The sequence below is a fragment of the Carassius auratus genome, chromosome 50 (assembly GCF_003368295.1).
Source record: "Carassius auratus strain Wakin chromosome 50, ASM336829v1, whole genome shotgun sequence".
NCBI classification, from domain to species: domain Eukaryota; kingdom Metazoa; phylum Chordata; class Actinopteri; order Cypriniformes; family Cyprinidae; genus Carassius; species Carassius auratus.
In genome coordinates, this window is record NC_039292.1 from 14,967,041 (window position 1) to 14,989,300 (window position 22,260).

The 22,260-nt window shown below is 38.3% G+C and overlaps 1 protein-coding gene across 1 annotated transcript; it reads right to left on the minus strand.

Moving 5' to 3' along the window:
• Nucleotides 1–9,678: 9,678 nt before the first annotated feature.
• Nucleotides 9,679–19,917, minus strand: LOC113066409 (protein NLRC3-like). The gene is made up of 5 exons (XM_026238308.1): nucleotides 19,853–19,917; nucleotides 17,830–19,656; nucleotides 17,477–17,650; nucleotides 9,993–10,025; nucleotides 9,679–9,706 (listed from the first exon to the last, which is right to left on the minus strand). Exons 1-5 carry the CDS (start codon nucleotides 19,900–19,902, stop codon nucleotides 9,679–9,681), a joined length of 2,112 nt encoding a protein of 703 aa, XP_026094093.1. The 5' UTR covers nucleotides 19,903–19,917.
• Between the last annotated feature and the right edge of the window lie 2,343 nt (nucleotides 19,918–22,260).

Genomic DNA, 22,260 nt, shown 5'->3' on the forward strand with positions numbered 1-22,260 from the left:
GTATGTTATATTTGCAGCAGCAGTATTTCTTACATGTTCACAGCAGTATGTTGAGGATGTATTGGCATGGCAGTAGCAAGTCTCTATACTTTCTCTTGTAAGGGAAACAGGTCAATTTAGTTCAAAGGGAATCATTTAAGATTTTAAAGGGAATTTGAACAGAATCACTGTTTCACGGCTGTTCACGGAGACGCGCCTGCGGTTCAGTGAACGAGCCGTTTAACATCAAATCTGCGCTGGATACTAATATCCAAACTATAGTGAAACCACTATCAATTAGCACAGTAACAAGATCGGCAGTTTAAGACATTAACTTGTAAGCACAAAACACAAGATACTTCTCTTTTCAATATGAATAAGGCTTTATTAGATAAATCTAAGACATATAAACTAATCTAACACATAAACGCACGCACACACACATTCACACAAGTTGCAGGAAGGTCGAAAGTTAGGGAAAGATGAGTTTAAGAGAATGGAAACATGGAATCCCAAGTTAACAGCAATACGTTAAATTGCATAGACATGAACAACCATCAATCACGTAATTAGCGCTCGCATTGAGTTCCTCAATGGGGTTAAAATTATATTAGATACACCAGCACAACAAATATCTGGGAATACGTTGCCTTCCTTTGCTGTGAAAGGGAATCCCGTTGAAAGGGGTATCCCGGTGTCGCTGATTGGCTGGAAGTTCAGTTGGCTGAAGTGACGTCTTGGGGAGCCCGTGCTTGGGCGTTGGGTGAAGCTGGAGAGTCGTGTGCGCTGGTCGAAGTTGAACGGGCATCCGAGGTCAGGCGTCGGAGACTCGACGTTACAAAACTTAACTCAGAACACGAAACTCTCAAACGGAAAAGAAAAGAAATAAAGTTTGACGAGACTAGGTTGTGTTCCTTGTCATTGTGGCATAGTAGCAGCAGGCAGGCACACTGGAACCGCGCTCAAAGAACAATGATGACTAACCGCATGGCTAGATGCTACAAGCTAAAGCTAGGTAGCAAAGCTACAAGCTAAAAGCTAAGAGCAGGCATGACTGATAGCACGAGCAAGGCTGGAACTAAAAGCAGACTAAAAGCCCGCATGACTGATAGCACAAGCAATGCTAGACTAAAAGCAGACTAAAAGCCGACATGGCTAATAGCAGCAGCTAGCGACTAAAAGCAGACTAAAAGCAAGGCATGATTGATAGCACAAGCAATGCTAGACTAAAAGCAGACTAAAAGCAGACTAAAAAGCAAGGCATGACTGATGTCCAAGCAATGCTAGAACTAAAAGCAAAATTTCATGGGGTCCAAAGTATTTAACTTCCTTGTTGGCCACCCCTCAAATGTTGCCTTGACCAATCAGATATGGTCTTGAGTCTTGGGTATCATAAATCATTTGTTTATCTTACCAAGCATGTGGTTCTTGCCTCACAGGGTCTAATTTTGGACATGATTCCTATAACATGATTATGATATATTTTACAAATAAATGATTGTCAGGACAATATCAAGCAAGAAAATTTGATTATGTCAATACTAGACATGACTATGTATCCTATAGTTATAAAAAGACATACACAATAAGTGATTATACATGATAGTCAAATGTGTGGGTTACACATAAATGAATATGGAGTTAAGCAATGGAACGATTCATTTACAAGTCTTTTTGAGTTCATTCTGGTCCATACATAATGTATAAAAAGCAGTTTCTTTGCCATTCTCTGGCAAAGGGACTTTTCTGTGAAGACAAAGGTTTAAAGCCCTTCCCCCTTAGGAATTTCAGTCTGGTTTCACTTGATGGGGGAAGTCAGTGCAAGTATTTAACATGATCTCCTGGGTTTACATGTGATGTCCAGCGTTGCATTTCAATCACGAATAATAAATTTGACAATCTCTTCTTCGAATTAAAATTGTTAATAATTGTTCTATTGGTGTTAATGTTGAAAGCTGTTGTGTGAACAAGTTGGTTGGTTGGTTATCTTGCTTGGTTCTTGTGGCACTAGAACTGATTTATGACTTCCTGAGGAGTTCGGCTCTCGTTTCAATGCACACAGCTCTGATAGACTCTTTGATTTGTCTGGTTTGACTCATTTCTGCTACATATATCCCCCTTTCGATCGGCGACGTGTTTAGGTGAAGACATCGTCGATCGCTGGAGAAACAAAGGCAGAAGAAGCAGACAAACACAGCAAACAGCAAGACAACACCTCCATGACAGTTACTTTACTGGTGCAGGCATCAGGTTATTTAGGTACACATGGTTAAGTTCAATTAGTCAATGTAGTTTAGCACATTGAGGATAGTTTAGATCGTTTTGGAAATTGTTGTTTTATTTTGATTCATCAATCAAATTTGTGGTTAACTTTGTTTGGTTCTTCTAGGTTGTCTTACTTTACACATTTACCGTTAGTTTTCTAGTAATTTCATTTTCAATTCAATGAATTGACCTATCATGCATGGAGCTCTCTGGCTTCCATTCAGTTTAGAGTGGCTGGCGGATATTAGGTGTTGCGAGTCAATCCTAATATCAGACCTTCGACCCTCGCAGGGTGTCTAGGCATTTCACCTACTCAGGAAAGAGGGGAAGGAGAAGGATAGGTAGAAGAAGAACAAAACAAAACAAGGCTGCTGTGGGTTTTCTTAGCATGTGTTACAACTACTATTGAGCTAGGATGTCAGGTGCAGCTAGTGTGTCATGAACCTTAACTTAGTGTCAGGTGTTCTACCTATTGTGAGGATGGCTGCACGTTTCTTCATGGTGGGTATGTGTAACTTTGTTACACTAAAAGTTGGATATTCTACCTGTGGGAAGAATATGTTTGTTGACTGTGTTATCAGTAGATGTGTTTACATCTGGGTGTAGGTAATGTTGTGTGTTACTGGTGTAGTGCATGTGTGGTCAGATCTGTTCAAGTCTGTGTTGTCTCCCCCTTTTTCTAGCATGTCACTGAAGACTGGCTCTCTGCATCCTTGGCTTGAATGAGGGCGTGTCCATGGTCTAATGAGGGGTCAGTCCAGCAAGGCAGGAGGTTCTTTGGCAGACAGTCGGAGGCAGTTTGGCATGGCTGTGTGAAGCTGAGTTGCAAAACTTGTCTCCTATGTTGCATTCTTCTTGTGATGCCTTCTGGTTGTAGCAGACTTTCTGACCTTCTGTGCTCTGGTGGTTGCTGTTGCACAGACAGGGAATGTGGTACTTGGAGTTGGAGTTCATTTGACAGTTTGTTAGTGACTGAGGTGATGTCCTTTAGAGTTGGCCGTTAAAGACTTGTTCATTCTGGGTTGTTGTTGAACAGGTGCTTGTCATCTCTGATGTGGTGCACCAGGTGATCACCGGCCTTCCGTTCTGTCGCTGGTCACAGCGAGCATGACTCAACTTTGTGGTCATATGCATGTAAATTGTCTTGAAGGAACTCTCTTAGTTGTTCCATGACTTGTTCCGTGTCTTCTAATGGTAAGCGGTTATGTTCTTGTGCATACTCAGCACTGTGCATGTCTGAGTGGTGCTGAGGCGGGTTTTGTTGTCGCTCACACGAGTTGCTCTTGGATGAGTCGGGTGATTACCTTTGGATATCTGGTTAGGTTTCCAGATGTTATCCTTTTGGTTTCTTGAGAAGCGTGGCTGGACCCATGGATTTTTCCAGCAGTTGGGCTGAAAGCGGTCATGGATATGGGCGTCACGTTCTCTGTGCTCTTGATGGAAGACTCTGGTGTTGTGATGCCACTGGGTGTTGTCCAGTGCAAGGCTTGAGTCTTTGTTGACAGAGTTCAAGAGTGTGGATGTTTTGTTACCATTCTTTGAGGCCAACTTCTGCTTGTTATAGGCCTTCTGTGTTAGGTCACGCAACTGTTGGATGGTCATGGAGTTCGGACAGGCCATGACACCTAGATGGTGACAGACTCCGGGATGCAGATTCTTTAGGAAGAGGGTTTTGAAGTTCACATCCTCTTCAAGGTCAGGGCTGTTGTGTGCACCAAAGTAGGCTTGTCGGAGTCGGTTGTAATAAGCTTGTGGAGTCTCTTGATGACCTTGTTTGGTTTCCAAGGCAGTTAACAGTCCATGTTCAGACTCTGGGTCTGTAAACTCTTTAATCAGGACCTCACGAAGTCGCTGGTAGTTTGACTTGGTTTGACTGGGCTGTCGATCTAGAAAGTTTCATACCTCGGGACTGGACGTGGCTCTAAGGAGGTATAACCAGTCTCTGTCAGTCACATGAGGTCTCACTTCCAGGTGAAATTCGATATCTCGCAGGTAAGCTTGGATGTCGGGGCTCTCTGTGGAGTCCGGGTTGAACCTGCTGATGTTTTCAGACAGCTTGTAGAGGTCTTTGATTGTCATCCCGTGTGCAGCTTCAAGGCCTTGGACGGGAGGTTTTCTTTCGTTGGCAGGAAAGGGTTGTGTGGCGAAGGCAGGTGAGGTTTTGGATTGTGGCCCTTCGCTCCTTTCGTCATATGCCAGTTCTTGGACGTGGGACTCTGCTCTGCTCAGCAGTGATGAGGCTAAGAGAGGTTTCTCTTTCCTTGGCTCTTGTATGTGCTTGTAAGCATTTTGGAGTTCTTTTCTGACCATGTAGAGCTCATCGTTGGTATCGTCTAGTTGTTGGGTCAGATTGTCCATTTCAGTTCTGTACCTTTCAAGGTGGTCTTTCAAAGCACTGATTTCAGAATTCTTGTTTCTGATGTCTATCTTGGCTTTCTCCAGTAGCTGTTCGGCATACTGGAGTCTGTTTACCAGGTCTTTCTGAGCAGCCATTGTATGTTGCTGGTCGAGCTGAGCTGCAGCCAGGGCTGCTTGGAACTTCTTAACTTGTTCTGTTGTATCCTGCTCCCTCTCGCTGGGTGCTTTGAGTTGATCTTGAACTTTCACTTCCAGCTTGTCTATGCGACGTTGAGCACATGTCAGCTCCTCTTGAAGGTGGGTGATGTGCTTGTCGCTCAGTTTCCGCTGGGTGGTGAAGGCATAGCTTAGTGAGCTCGTGACCTTGACTAGCTCCTCGTGGTTGTTGTTCTGGCTTGAATCTTGTGTCAGGAATCTTCTCAGGATTAGGATTATTATTAAAAATAATAACAGTTCAAATGTCTTTGGAGTGAGGCTGTCTGTCATGCCTCTCAGCCAAATGTTCACATCTTCCCCATGGGCAATGGGGTCTGCAGTCTGCGGCATGTTGGCACGCTGGGGAGAAGAGAGACTGACACAGATCTGTGTGGAGTAAAAGCCTATGTGTGGTGGGACAACTAAGTGTTGTATCAGTGATTGTGAACCACTAGTGAAATGTGGTGATGACTGTGTTGGTCTCAGGGTGTCTAAGTAGACTAGAGATGCGAAGACTTCACTCTAATGAGGAAGAGGAAAAGAGAGACAGAGGTGAAAAACAAATTCAAATGACAAGCAAAATTTCTGGAAAATTATTTTTTCCAATTAAATGTTATCAAAAACGTAAACAATATTATTATATTTCTTGCTTTGGACAAAAGAATACAATAATAATTCTGATATCTCTTTTCTTAGTCTGACAGGATTGACACCGTACACCTTTCAGTTGGACCGCTCACCAGGGAGTCAGCGAAGGCGACAGTTGCTCAACACGTACCTCTATTAAATTGATCTCAACGTTGGATGAGATGCTAAAACTTGGATTGCGTTTCCAAATGTAGGGAGGTTATGAAGAACAAATGAGAGGATGATTATAATCAAATTCATAAGGATGATTCATCGTCTTTGGCACGATTGTGTATTTACTTCACTTAGAATTGATTGATGGTTCTTACATGTCCTACAAATGTAAAAAGAGAAGAGGAAAGTAAAGGAGAGAGAGGACGGAGATGGTAAGTCTCAGTAGCGGTTATCTCAACTACAAGGAGAGTGTTGTGTTAGTTGCTGCACAACTAATCAAACTAAATAAACTTTAAGTGAAAGAGAGTTGTCTTTCTAATTTATTTGAACTCGTAGTGAGGGATAACAATGTCTCCTTTTAGGGCTCAGGTTTGTCGTTCCCAGGCTAGGATACACAAAAGAAATGGTAAGAAATAGGAAAATTAAAAAAATTAATAAATGGGCAAAATATGCAAACATGAAATTAAAAAGAGGAAATCAATACGTAAAACAATAGTGGTTAAGTGTATAACCAAAACAGGAAGAGGGGTAAAACGCATTCAAATAAGTAAAGGTCTGAATAGCATATATTCAGATGGGTAATAAATAAATTAGGAGGAATAAGTTTACTTAACTTCCAAAGTTCAAGGCTTATTCATTCCTAAAATAATTAGACCCAAAAGAGAATACTAGAAATAAAAGATCAAATGAAATGATCTGAGAGGGAAATTTTAAATGCTTCCAAATAAATTTAATGTTTCAATTAAATTTCAATTTGACAATTAATAATTTTGAGTCAGTATTTCCCTTTCTAGTAAAATGAAAATAAGTGGTCTAGTGAGAAAAGAGACTAACAAGTGTTAGTTAAGATGTTTAAAATGGTTAAATCACGTCAGCGTTGCCCAAACACACATTATTCTACCACTGGATGGTAATGCTAACGGCTAACCTTTGAGGCTAGTGGCTTTAGTATAGACTTCAATGTAAATGCAATGGTTTCGTTAGCTTAGCGACACCGCAGAGTTTGTGCGCTTCCGGGTCACGGTCGTCACTATGGCAACCAAAACACATTCTAGTGGATTAGCACATGAATCGTTGCATTGTTGCAAATACAGTTAAGCATGTTACATGAAATGTCGGCTCATTTCAACACTGTACAAATAACAACACCGCCTTTCAGTTGGTTTTGCGATGTGGCACTTAAACTCTCAGTTTGTATAGAGTTAAATTTATCTTAATTCAAATAGCAGCTTCCTGCTGTAGTTATTATATCAATCTCAGCAATTTGATTCTCCTTGCCAGTTTTTCTGGACACAAACATAAAAGTTTTCCTTCGCTGTTGGTACACAGTTAAAATTTACTTGATCAAGCTTTTAAAACACTCCCATTCAAATTACTCTCTGACACACACAGTGTTTCGCGAGATTGCATTCACTTTGTGAACGGATACAAATAGACAAACATTGTTCTCTAATGTTTAACGTTAACTTATGGGAGTCGAATATCAAATTTGATTCGGCAGTGGAACACGCACTGGCAATCAAACTATATGAAATATGAATATGTGGGCTTTGATAAATAGATTGAGGAACACGCTCAAAACTATTCTTTATTCACCGATTTATATCCCTTTTGAAACACTAACAGTTTAGCTCCGTTCAGCAAACAGTGACTGAGATAGCATTTGAGACACTGGAACACGCAGTGAAATCAAATCAGCTATAAAACAAGGCATTACACAAATGAGGAACACGCTCAATTTCTACCTTATTGTACGATCTCAGATGTTTACTTTTAAGTTCACTTACTGCTGTTAACATTGAAGAGACGGACTTGAGTTAAAGTCTCTTCTAGCTCCTTTCATTCAAGCGGGGGGGGGGGCGCGCGCTGCTTTCGTCACGCGTCACACAAACACACACACACATACTCCGGTCTCGCAAGCTTCTCATCTTTCATTCCTTTAGCAAAATCAAAGATTAAATAAACTTGGTTTATGCTCACAATTTAGATTAAACTGCCCGCATTTTCTCCACCATTATAAATGTAAGGGAAACAGGTCAATTTAGCTCAAAGGGAATTATTTAAGATTTTAAAGGGAATTTGAACAGAATCACTGTTTCACGGCTGGTCACAGAGACGCGCCTGTGGTTCAGTGAACGAGCCGTTTAACATCAAATCTGCGCTGGATACTAATATCCAAACTATAGTGAAACCACTATCAATTAGCACAGTAACAAGATCGGCAGTTTAAGACATTAACTTGTAAGCACAAAACACAAGATACTTCTCTTTTCAATATGAATAAGGCTTTATTAGATAAATCTAAGACATATAAACAAATCTAACACATAAACGCACGCACACATACATTCACACAAGTTGCAGGGAGGTCGAAAGTTAGGGAAAGATGAGTTTAAGAGAATGGAAACATGGAATCCCAAGTTAACAGCAATACGTTAAATTGCATAGACATGAACAACCATCAATCACGTAATTAGCGCTCGCATTGAGTTCCTCAATGGGGTTAAAATTATATTAGATACACCAGCACAACAAATATCTGGGAATACGTTGCCTTCCTTTGCTGTGAAAGGGACTCCCGTTGAAAGGGGTATCCCGGTGTCGCTGATTGGCTGGAAGTTCAGTTGGCTGAAGTGACGTCTTGGGGAGCCCGTGCTTGGGCGTTGGGTGAAGCTGGAGAGTCGTGTGCGCTGGTCGAAGTTGAACGGGCATCCGAGGTCAGGCGTCGGAGACTCGACGTTACAAAACTTAACTCAGAACACGAAACTCTCAAACGGAAAAGAAAAGAAATAAAGTTTGACGAGACTAGGTTGTGTTCCTTGTCAATGTGGCATAGTAGCAGCAGGCAGGCACGCTGGAACCGCGCTCAAAGAACAATGATGACTAACCGCATGGCTAGATGCTACAAGCTAAAGCTAGGTAGCAAAGCTACAAGCTAAAAGCTAAGAGCAGGCATGACTGATAGCACGAGCAAGGCTGGAACTAAAAGCAGACTAAAAGCCCGCATGACTGATAGCACAAGCAATGCTAGACTAAAAGCAGACTAAAAGCCGACATGGCTAATAGCAGCAGCTAGCGACTAAAAGCAGACTAAAAGCAAGGCATGATTGATAGCACAAGCAATGCTAGACTAAAAGCAGACTAAAAGCAGACTAAAAAGCAAGGCATGACTGATGTCCAAGCAATGCTAGAACTAAAAGCAAAATTTCATGGGGTCCAAAGTATTTAACTTCCTTGTTGGCCACCCCTCAAATTTTGCCTTGACCAATCAGATATGGTCTTGAGTCTTGGGTATCATAAATCATTTGTTTATCTTACCAAGCATGTGGTTCCTGCCTCGCAGGGTCTAATTTTGGACATGATTCCTATAACATGATTATGATATATTTTACAAATAAATGATTGTCAGGACAATATCAAGCAAGAAAATTCGATTATGTCAATACTAGACATGACTATGTATCCTATAGTTATAAAAAGACATACACAATAAGTGATTATACATGATAGTCAAATGTGTGGGTTACACATAAATGAATATGGAGTTAAGCAATGGAACGATTCATTTACAAGTCTTTTTGAGTTCATTCTGGTCCATACATAATGTATAAAAAGCAGTTTCTTTGCCATTCTCTGGCAAAGGGACTTTTCTGTGAAAACAAAGGTTTAAAGCCCTTCCCCCTTAGGAATTTCAGTCTGGTTTCACTTGATGGGGGAAGTCAGTGCAAGTATTTAACATGATCTCCTGGGTTTACATGTGATGTCCAGCGTTGCATTTCAATCACGAACAATAAATTTGACAATCTCTTCTTCGAATTAAAATTGTTCTATTGGTGTTAATGTTGAAAGCTGTTGTGTGAACAAGTTGGTTGGTTGGTAATCTTGCTTGGTTCTTGTGGCACTAGAACTGATTTATGACTTCCTGAGGAGTTCAGCTCTCGTTTCAATGCACACAGCTCTGATAGACTCTTTGATTTGTCTGGTTTGACTCATTTCTGCTACACTCTGCCGCAGCACTAGCAGCAACAGCGTAGCAGAACTATTCCACCAAGACCAAATACCTTGATATTGTCATGTACATTACCATGCCAAAGTTGTCATGACAGAACTACATTTTTGAGATAACATAGGGATTTAAGATAGTACATGAGGAGATGAGAAGTACCAGAAAAATAAATTATGATTTTGATTTCTAAGCAATATTTTGTTTCGTGCTGAAGACATCAAGATTTCTTAAATTGTATCCAACATACTTGAGATTTTTTAGTGAGCACTTTGGATCCTTCAGTTTGTCAGAAAGCAGCTGGACTCCTGCTTGTCCTGGGTGATTGTAGCTCAGATCCAGCTCTCTCAGGTGTGAGGGGTTTAAAATCAGAGCTGAAGACAGATAATGACAGCCTTCCTCTGTCACCATACAGCCAGACAACCTACAGATAGACACAACAGTGAAGATTACATCATCTGTGAAGCCCTCAACTCTCGAACACCTGAGCAAACATTGTTGATCTCAGTTTAAAATCAATTATGCATGTCCTTACTGGCGTCCTCATGACATCAAGGTACTGTTTATGCATTAATACACTATGCACTAATACATAAAGTGACACCAGAGATCATGAAACGATAATCAGTCGTGATCATTCATTATAGGTGGTTGTCCTCCTTTATCAATAAACAAGCTACAGGTAGTCCAAAATTCAGCAGCTAGAGTCCTTACCATGTCAAGAAAATATGATCATATTACCCCAATTTTACAGTCTCTGCACTGGCTACCTATTAAGTTCTGTATCAGTCAGTGTTGGGCAAGCTACTTGGAAAATGTAGTGAGCTAAGCTACCAGTTACTCTACAGTAAATGAAGCTTCACTACACTGAAGCTACCCCCCTGGGAAATGTAGCAAGCTAAGCTACATCAACAGTAGCTTGCTACATCTCAGCTACTTTTAATAATAAATATGTATGTTGAACATATTTTATTACAAGTCAATGCTATCATTACAAGTCAGTGCTCAAAACTGCCAGTCAAACAGATAGGCAGGTGTAATTGTTTAGTTTAATAGTTTTTTGTGTTCCTTATCAATTTGGCAACAAAAACAATCAAAATACATGTAATTAACAATGTGCGCACAAGTAAGTGTATGCACCTGTTGCATGGGCATGCTTAATATACTGTAGGACTTTGCAGAACAAAATGCAAGACCTCCAAACAGTACAAAAAAAAATGGCCAGGCTGGGCCTTATGAAACAAAAATATATTGCAGTATATTGGAAAATATCATGTAATATATTAGGCATATATATTCTTATATATATTTATTTTTTCCAATATATTGCAATATATTGAAAGCGGCAATCTTTTGTATATTTTGCAATATATTATATAATATATGTGTCATCAATATATTATTAAATGTATTTAAATATATAAAATATTAGAAATAAAAAGGGAAAATAATATATTACAATATATCACAATATATTTTAAGAAATATATTGTTAAACATATTTTCCTTTCGTAAGGGCGGTCCCTGATAATTTTTACAAGCAGCATCTGAAAACATATTTTCTCTCTGTTATCTCAGTCAGTGTCATGTACTTGTCGAGGTACGGCCACGACGACTCACTCACTCGTGATTAACTGTTCTCCGACCTCATCCTATGCCATCTTTTCATCAAATATTTTTTTGCCTGACTGTCCAGGGAGTGGTACCATCCGGAGCAGAAGGTGACGTAATGCATCATAAAGATGTTTGGTTGCTATCCACTGTGAACACAAACAAGATGAAGTAGCGCTGTCGCGTCACTACTGATCCAGGATCAGCGATCTTAGCAGTTGTATTTCCCGATTTGAGTTTGAGCTTCAGAAATGCTTGCGAAAATGTAGCTTGTGCGGAAGCTACCGCGCTACTTGTTAAAAAAAAGAGCTTCGCTACTGAAAAGCTATTTGATTCAGAAAGTAGCGAAGCTACGACCAAGCTACTGAGAAATGTAGTTAAACTAGTAGCTTCGCTGCTTGTAGCGACGCTACTGCCCAACACTGGTATCAGTTACAAATTATCATTACTTACCTATAAGGCCCTAAATGGTTTAGCTCCTGCGTACCTAACTAGCCTTCTACCACGCTATAACCCATCACGCACCCTAAGGTCACAAAACGCTGGACTTTTGGTAGTTCCTAGGATAGCAAAGTCCACTAAAGGAGGTAGAGCTTTCTCACATTTGGATCCCAAACTCTGGAATAGCCTTCCTGATAATGTTCGGGGTTCAGACACACTATCTCTGTTTCTCTGTCTCTAGATTAAAAACACATCTCTTTCGCCAAGCATTTGAATAATGTATCTTAAATTGTGAGTGTAGTTGCATCTGATCAAATGTGCATTTTTATTCTTTAGCTTGGGTTAAACTAATTAATTTTACTTTGTTGGATCAGCAGCTATGCTAATGATGTCTCTATTTGTTTCTATGTTTTGCCATGGGATTTACATCCCGTGGTAACTAGGATTTACACAAGCTCCAGTCTGGATCCAGAACACCTGAGAAGAGATGATGCTGACCCTCAGAGGATGTCAGATGATGCTAACACTGAATCAACAACAGAACTAACAAATATTGCTACAAATGTGACTGCATCATATAACAATTATTAATTAATAATATTAGTAATGTTGATCGTCTAGCTGACTGTCTCTTGTATTATTTTTAATTTTTTTTTTATCCTGTCAAACGTGCACAAACTGACGGTCACCACCATAAGCTACTACTAAATATTGTAGAAACATAATTTTCTGTAAAGTTGCTTTGTAACGATTCGTATTGTAAAAAGCGCTATACAAATAAACTTGAATTGAATTCATCACCCAGACAGATACAGGACATTCACTCTAAAGTGAGTGTAAGCCAGGAGGAGTAAAATGCAACACAACATCTGGCAATAGGCTCTTTTAAAAGAACTATTTTTTACTTGACACAGCACATTAAAAACACAACGCTGAGTGATGAATTTTGGTCATACCAAGGAAAATAGTTTGTGCACACAAAGTTAACCACACCCTTCTTTTAATGCACCACCTCAGTTTAGGCATACATATAATAGTAACTGTACAGTGAATGAGAAGGAGGGAGAAAAAAAAAACTGACACAGAAGCTAGGAGAGGAGTGGTAAGCGTTAGATATCTGTCATTATTTCATTACTACCAGTGATGCGCGGGTCAATGTATTAATAACCCACACCCGACCGACATTTTCAACTAACTTGGACTGCAAAAAAAGGAAAAGAAAATATTGTTTTGCTTCCTGACCCGCATTTTTTAAATGTAGTATGCTAAATGCTCATCATATCGTCATTGGGCCATAGATATAGGAACTAGGCAAAAAAAAAAAGAAAAAAAACAAACAAACAAACAAACAAAAAATCCTTAATATATTCAAATTTTGTCAATAATTATTACGATAAAAAATAAGCTCATAATTTGTTCTAAAATAGTCTAGTCTGGCTATGTCTATTTTAATGTTTCTGTTCCGCAGACAGTGAGGCTCGGGTTTGTTCCGATCAGAGCTCGTTAGTGGAGAGCGCATTCCTCCTTATATTACGCTCCGCTAGCTCGTTCCGTGGGGTCTCGCTCAAGCCAGAATGGCCTGGTTCGAAAATATGCAAGGAGACATTTAATTGTTTAGTAATAAACTGGTGTTTTCTGTGTTGCTGCAAATATGAAGTTGACAATGCGGACTCGCCATGCCAGAGAGAAACCCACATTTCATATGGATTACATAATCAGAGAGTAGCCTATTTATTTTGGTTTTAATATTTTCGGATAAAAGTAGACATTTCAAGCTTTCTGTAATATATAGCCTATATTTCTCGCATCTGTGAGTCACAAGCTAAATTTCGGCGCCCTCCAGTTCACATACAAGTGATCTTGCCATTGCCTCATTACATTGTCTGCTATATATTTGCTTCTAATTTATAAAATACGGGCAATTGATTGATAAAACATTGATCAAAATTAAGATACAATTTATAGAAAACGAACATCTTTATCTTAACGATCTGATTTTCTAGAAAAAAAAAAATCATTATTATTATTATTATAAATTTTTAAAAGAGCTTAGAATATTTTTTCAGGGTTTATTGGGGGGATAAATTGAAAGAACAGAATTATTACATTTGTTACAGTTACATTTATATTATTTACATCAAGCTTTTGAACTGTATATAGTATTGTATATTGAAAGTGAAAAGTGAAGTGACATTCAGCCAAGTATGGTGACCCATACTCAGAATTTGTGCTCTGCATTTAACCCATCCGAAATGCACACACACAGAGCAGTGGACACACACACACACACACACTGTGAGCACACACCCGGAGCAGTGGAAAGCCATTTATGCTGCGGCGCCCGGGGAGCAGTTGGGGGTTCGATGCCTTGCTTCATGGTATTGAAGGTGGAGAGAGAGAGCTGTTCATGCACTACCCCCACCCACAATTCCATCCGGCCCGAGAATAGAACTCATAACCCTTCGATTGGGAGTCCAACCCTCTAACCATTAGGCCACAACTTCCCCATTGTTAATGAAAACTGCATGTTTCACTTGATTATACATTTAGTCAGGAATTATATTTTGGAAAAAGTCTTTGGAAAAAGTCTAACTAGTAAAATGTTTAGACGTTATGTGAAAACTAGTACAAGTATGTAAATAAATAAAAAGAGACTTACTTATATATTTGATCTCTGCTGAATAAAGCACTTCATCCTTTTTTTCTGAGGAAATCCCAATCTCAAATCCTCAAACACATCACATCTTTTCGGGGCTAATTATGTCTTATTCCTGTCATCGCGAAGCAAACAGTAAAATAAAAAAACTTGAAGAACAGTCTCACTGCTTTTTCTTCTTTGTGGGTGTATTCAAGCCGCGTGCTTCAGTTTGAATCTGAATAGCGCGTTCAGCGCGGGGCATGGTCACATTAGATATAATGAAGGGAGACGTGAAAAACGGACATCGCATTGTTTTCATATGGATTACTTTTATCACAGAATATTTGTTTTCGGTGGCACTTGTTTAGTTTAAAAGCAGTCAAGCTTTCTATAGATATCTTTCATGTCTCTTCGTTGAGTATTCACTTTGCATAATAATCTCTGCTTACCGTGTTGGGAGAAACTGAACTCTGACCCCCCCCCCCCCACACACACACACACACACACACACAGAAGCTCTAGTTGGTGTGATAGCGTCATGTCGAGGAGACAGTGTGTTTTTAATTGTAAAGGCAAGTTTGTTTTATTTTCACTGCCAAAGAATGAAGATCAGAAGAACCAATGGCTAAAATTCATTTTTACCACAATACCAGAGCAGTACAACAAATCCCTTCACTGATGACTGCTTTTCTAATCTCGGTGAGTACAGCGGGATTTTCAAAGCGTTTGGCCATAAAAGAGGGTTAATTACCAACTTTATTTAGACCAACAAGCATCTCCGAATCACAACGCAAAGTATGATTATGAAGTTATGTGTTTGTTTTCTCCCGAGCGTCTTATCAGTATGTGTGCTGTCTGCAGCCTTTGTCTGCGCTGATCTTCATTTACAAACACGTCATTTAAATGAAGTGTAACAAGTGCTGCTAACAGATATTTTGTGATAAAGTAATCCATATGAAAACAACGCAATGTCCGTTTTTCACGTCTCCCTTCATTATATCTAATGTGACCACGCCCCTGCGCTGAACGCGCTATTCAGATTCAAACTGAAGCGCGCGGCTTGAATACACCCACACAGAAAAAAAAAGCAGGGAGACTGTTCAAGTTTTTTATTTTACTGTTTGCTTCGCGATGAGAGGAATAAGACATAATTCACCCCAAAAAGATGCTAACGCATTGTTTACCTTGAAGTTGTGTGCGGAACAACTATGTCAGTTTGACCAATCAGAACACAGTATTCTACCGAAAGGTGGGGTTTAAGGAAACTGAATCTTTTGAACAGTTTTGTGCGAACCGTTTGGGGATCTTTGAGAATTGAGGTAATTTTAAAATGATATTTTGACAAAATGACAATGTTTTTTAACCTTGGATGGATTTAAACCTATTGTACAGGACTTATAAACAGTGATAGGAAGCTTAGAATTTTCATCTTACTGGCTCTTTAATGACGTGTTTGTAAATGAAATGAAATGAAAATTACTCATAAAGTGTATACGCGTTAAGTGAGTGAGTGAAGTGACATTCAGCCAAGTATGGTGACCCATACTCAGAATTTGTGCTCTGCATTTAACCCATCCGAAATGCACACACACAGAGCAGTGAACACACACACACACACACACACACACACACTGTGAGCACACACCCGGAGCAGTGGGCAGCCATTTATGCTGCGGCGCCCGGGGAGCAGTTGGGGGTTCGATGCCTTGCTCAATGGCACCTCAGTTGTGGTATTGAAGGTGGAGAGAGAACTGTTCATGCACTACGCCCACCCACAATTCCGTCCGGCCCGAGACTAGAACTCACAACCCTTCGATTGGGAGTCCAACCCTCTAACCATTAGGCCACAACTTCCCCAACAACAACAACAACAACAACAACAACAACAACAACAACAACAATCGACTCCAGAGGGTTAAAAAGAGTTTTCTATAAAAGAAAACTTAATGAAGTCGTCAAAATCATGTTTTACCAAAAACAGCGTTTTCACCTTTTCTTGTGCCGCTTCCACCTCTACCTGCACACTGAGCTTGTGCGTCATCTTCGCGCCAGTTATTCAGCCAATAAAGTATAGGCCTATGCATTTCAAAATTGTGTCTAGTACTATATTAAGTACAAAGGTTTAATTGGCATCTTTATTTCAAATGACCGGACCGTCCGCGACCCAAATATCATTAAAAATATTTTTGGATTACTCGTAACCGCGGGCAACTGCGGGTGACCGCAGGCACCCAATAATTTTGGAACAACCCGCGTATCACTGATTACTACTATTACTATTGTTATTTTATTATTATTATTATTAGTATTTTATTATTATTATAATTACTGTCATTATTATTGATATTACTTTTGCCATCATCATAAAATATTAACATCATCGCCATCTTTAGCATTACTATTGTTATTACTACTATGTTATTATTTTTATTATTGTTGTTGTTGTTAATGTTATTATATTATTATTGATATTACTATTGCTGTAAATAAAATCTATTATAATCATCACCATTTTTAATATTACTGTTGTTACTATTATATTTGATATAAAATGTATTATTATTATTATTATTATTATTATTATTATTATTATTGATATTACTATTTCCTTCAACACAAAATATTATCATCACCATCTTTAGTATTAGTATCACTAATGTTATTCATATTATTATCAATGTTATCTATTATTATTATTGATTATTTATTTCACTATTGCTATCTACACAACTTATTAGCACCATCTTTAGTATCACTATTGTTAGTATTATTACTGTTATTACTTTTGCCATCATCACAAAATATAATAATAATAATAATAATAATAATAATAATAATAATAATAATAATAATAATAATTATTATTATTATTATTATTATTATTATTATTATACATGTTATTACTCTTTAAAAACTTTTTACTATTACTTATATTACTCATTTGCCATTTCTGCTTATTTTTCATTGCTGTTACAATCATTGTTGTTTTATTGATGTTTTTGTGTTTTGTTGTGTTTTGTGTTCACCCTATGTTTTTGCACTCCTAATAAAAAATAAAAAAAAGAAAGAGGGGAAGAGTAGTTGGTGACAACTGATAGAAAGGACATATCTGCTGCCTTGACAACATAGAGAAACTATAATTGTATAATATAGGTATAATATAAATGTATAATGTTCCAAAATACCTTAATATCTTAAGCTGACATTTTGGACTCTTCAGTCCATTAGAGAGTAGCTTCACTCCTGAATCCTGCAGGTCATTGTTACTCAGGTCCAGCTCTCTCAGGACAGGGTTTGAGGAATGTAAAACTGATGACACAATTTCATAGGATTGACCAGTGAGATTACAGCCAGCAAGACTGAAACAGAACAGAACACAAACTAATTAAATAATTACTCTTATTCTACAATTATCATTTAAATTATATCTGTTTAATTCTTGTAAAAAAAATCTGTACATTGTAAAATAAGTAAAACAGAAACAGTGCAATTCCATTCAGAAGAAACTTTTTATTGTGACACATGATTAAACACTCACAGAGCTTTTCTGCAGTTGATCACAGCTGGTATCAGTCTTCTTCTCCCCTCATCTGATGTGTTGTATTTCTTGAGATCCAGCTCATCTAGCACCTCCTCTGATATCTGAAGCATGTAGGCGATTGCTGAGCAGTGAGATGGAGAGAGATTTTTTTCTTTGTGTTTCTCTGATTTCACAAACTCCTGAATCTCTCTGGACAGAGTCTGATCTTTGACTTCCAGCAGACAGAGGAACAGATTGATAGATCTTTCAATGAACAGTGCATGTCCATCTTTGATATTTTCTTTAATGTACTGTGTGGTTCTCCTGATGCTCTCTGAGCTGTCCTCTGTGTTTGACAGTAGATCCTGTAATAGTCTCTGATTGGACTCCAGTGAGATGCCAAGCAGGAACCGCAGGAACAGATCCAGATGCCCATTTTTACTTTCTAAGGCTTTATCTATTGCACCTTTATGCAAATTGTGCATTGGATCAAAGGTCTTAAGGGCTTCCATGGTGCTGCTTAAATAACAGTAAAACACATAGAAAGCAGCGAGAAACTCCTGAACACTCAGATGAATGAAGCAGTAGACTTTTCTCTGATGAATCACAGATTCTTCCTTAAAGATCTCAGTACAAATCCCAGAATACACTGAGGCGTCAGTAATGTCTAAGCCACTCTCTCTCAGGTCCTCCTCATAGAGCATCACATTGCCCTTCATCAGCTGCTTGAAAGCCACTTCAGCAAGTTTCACAATCACTTCTCTTTTGGTCTTTAGGAGTTTCTGTGGATCTCTCTCTTCATACTTGCTCATTTGAGTCAGCAGAAGGTGGATGTACATTTCAGTAAAAGTTTGAGGTATTTCTGCACTCAGATCTTCTTTCAGGAGCTTCTCAATCACAGTGGATGAGATCCAGCAGAAGACGGGGATGTGGCACATGATGTGGAGGCTTCTTGCTCTTCTGATGTGTGAGATGATTCTGATGGCTTGGTGCTCATCACTGATTCTCTTCCTAAAATATTCCTCTTTTTGAGGGTCATTGAAACCTTGAATTTCTGTCACACGGTTGATGTATTTGGAGGGGATCTGATTGGAAGCTGCTGGTCTGGAGGTGATCCAGATGAGAGCAGAGGGAAGCAGATCTCCTCTGATGAGGTTTGACATCAACACACCCACTGATGAAGACTCATTCACATCACAAACTTTCTCATCATCTGAAAACAGTGACATTCTGCTTTCATCCAGACCATCTAGAATAAACACAACTTTACACTCCTCATAAACCTTTGAGTCCAGATCTTGAAGCTGAGGATGGAAGTCAAGCAGAAGTCTGTGAAGACTGTACTGACGATCTTGAATCAAGTTCAGCTCTCGAAATGAAAGCACAAACATGAAATCTACATCCTGATTGGCTTCTCCCTCTGCCCAGTCTAGAATGAACTTCTGCACAGAGACAGTTTTTCCAATTCCAGCGATGCCTTTAGTAAGAACAGTCTTGATTTTGTCTTTCTCATCATATCCTGGTTTAGATAAGGTGGTAAAGATGTCATTACAGTTTATTGGATTTTGTTGTGAGTGTTGTGTTCTGGATGTTTTCTCCATCTGTAAAACCTCATGTTCTTCATTCACTCCTTCTCTCTCTCCTTCTATGATGTAGAGCTGTGTGTAGATCCTGTTCAAGAGGGTTTCATTCTCTTGTAGTTTGTTTCCCTCAAATAAGCAGCCAAACTTGTTTTTCATGCTGGTTTTGTGCTGTTCTTTGACTCTCTGCAGGACTGCTTCAGTTCTTTTCTGCTTGATGTGGGTCTGATCGTAGGATGCAATTGTATTATCTATCTCCACAATGCTGGAATTAAAATAAAGAAAAGCAAAAATGGCACAGTTATTATAATCATTGTTTAACATTTTAAGAAATATAACATTATGGATTTTATGTTGTATATTTTGGAGAACATTTAGTGTTGATTAGGTATCTTATAACTTTATTTAATCAAGGTAAATTACAGTAAATCAGCAGCTAAATATTAAATATTAATACTAACAGTGGGGCAGAAGGCACTGTTCCATCTCTGAATTCAATGTGAAGATCCATGGATCTTGTACTATTCATAGAGACACCGCTGGGTTCTGGGGATTTTGATCTTTTCTTCCTGTTGTTTCTGACAAAAGATAAACAAGTTTGTACATTATACACACACATATACATGCACAGTATTATTGTATATTAAGATACTGTATATATTTCTACTATTTGATATGTCAAACTTTTACATTTTATTATACATTGAGGCAGCTATTAAAAGATATTTGTATTATTGTTGAAATTAGTTATTAAAGATATTTACATACATTTAGTAGAAAACAAGAATAAGCAATTTTGTCAATTATACAAGGTAAATTTGCTATATGCAAAAAACACTTGCCACAAAATTACAATTAAAATGGGCTTTTTATTTAGTATTGACAAACTTCTGGTTTAAGCCCTGCCCACATTTGGTTTTGTCTCAATACAGATAGAAATACAAATAACTATCAATCAACAGATTACAGTTGATCACTTCTCAGAAATTCCACAACCCAATAAACACAGACTGAACACGACAGACGCCGGCATTGGTTACACACTGATCTGACAAAATCCAACAAATAGCATCAGTGCTGGTCAACATCTGTTAATGTTGTGTGAAAAAGCCAAAAAAAATCAAACCCACCGTTTAGTGAGTGAGAGTTGCGCTCTACTTTTTGAACTTCAGAGATATAAGTAACTCTGATAAAATGTTACAAAACTGCTAAAGTCATACCTGGAGTCACTGGAGGTCTCTGTTTCATCACTGATGTCAGGGGGCAGTTTGTGTATGGAATTATCAGACAAAGATGCACAGATTGATCTGGGAGAAAGAGATCTCATTTCAGACATAGTGTCTTCATTCTCTTTTTCCTCATGGAAGCTCATGTTTGAAGCAATGCCTTCCTGCTCCCGTGTCTCAAAAAGTATGACCTCAGACCTTTGTGGAAACAAACAAATGGAAAAGATCATTAAAAACAAAAAGTTAAATAGACATATACAAATAACTATATATAGTTTAGCAGCTTTGCATGTTCATACTTGAAGTGAAGTCTGGTGTATATTGATTTTGTTCTGCACAGTGACAAATGTTTTGAGCTTCTACTCAAATCAACTCACTCCATTCAGTTCTGTTCTGAGACTGCACACAGACAAAGCTTACTAAAACCCCCTAACTACTGGTGAACTTAAACTCAAAACTAACTTAAGATCAGCATGTGTGAGGAACTTTACCATACAGAATTTGCAGTGTGAATCCACAGAGAATATCTATTCATATTAGTACAAATAGGTTTTTAACAATTTAGTAGATATATGTGGCAAATTGTCATTGTATAATGAAAATGGTGCTGAGTTGTAAGATTTATTTTTCAGTACATTTCAAACATATGAAGTGGTTTTCAATGTTTTATTATACTAAGGTTCATAATAATTTCTCACTGTTGATTCAGATATTAATATCGATGAAGTGAAAAATTCTTCACTGATATTGTTTCAAGACTTTTACTGTATAGTATAATTAGTAAAATTGTTCTGACAGTGAAATATCTTCAGACTCACAACAACTTACAGTTGCATTCACCTTTACTAAGTAATTTTTGTATAATTATCTACATGATTATTACATAAGAATATGTTCAGCACTTACCACAATCAGCTGCCACTTAAGAGTCCAGGCATAGATTGAAACCTTCAGAATATTCTCCTTTCTTTTACTTTCATTTACTCAGCTGGTCAAGGTGACTCTTGATTTTGTCTTGTCTTCTTCTGCCTCTAGTGGTGCAGAGCATCATCACAACCTCAGCTCGGTCTCAAAGCAGTTGTTGTTTTTAAGTGAAATCAAACAATAAAAATTAGACTCATAACAGTCAAGTCAAGTCACCTTTATTTACTGTATATAGCACTTTATACAAAACTCAAAGCAACTGAACAACATTATTCAGGAAAACAGTGTGTCAATAATGTAAAATGACAGTTAAAGGCAGTTCATTAATTAATTCAGTGATGTCATCATTCAGCTTAGTTCAGTTTAAATAGTATCTGTGAAATCATTTTAAATCAATGATATCACTGTGAATGAAGTGGAAGTTCAGGAAAGGAACTAGCTATCATGATATGCTCATGTTATTTGTTTCATAAGACAAATAAGAGCTTTTTTGTTGTCAGCACTGTGGATAGTGTTTAGACTCCTGTCTGCTTCTCTTCCAGGAACTCAAACTCAAATCTCAAACTCCTCCATCTGTATCTAGAGTCACAAGGAGGGACTATTAATTGATCATTTATTAAATATAACATCTACATAATAATAATATTCATTTATGGACTGATCTGATTTGTTTTTAACAGCAGTTTCACAGGTTTGACAGCTGTGATTTCCAGATCCTG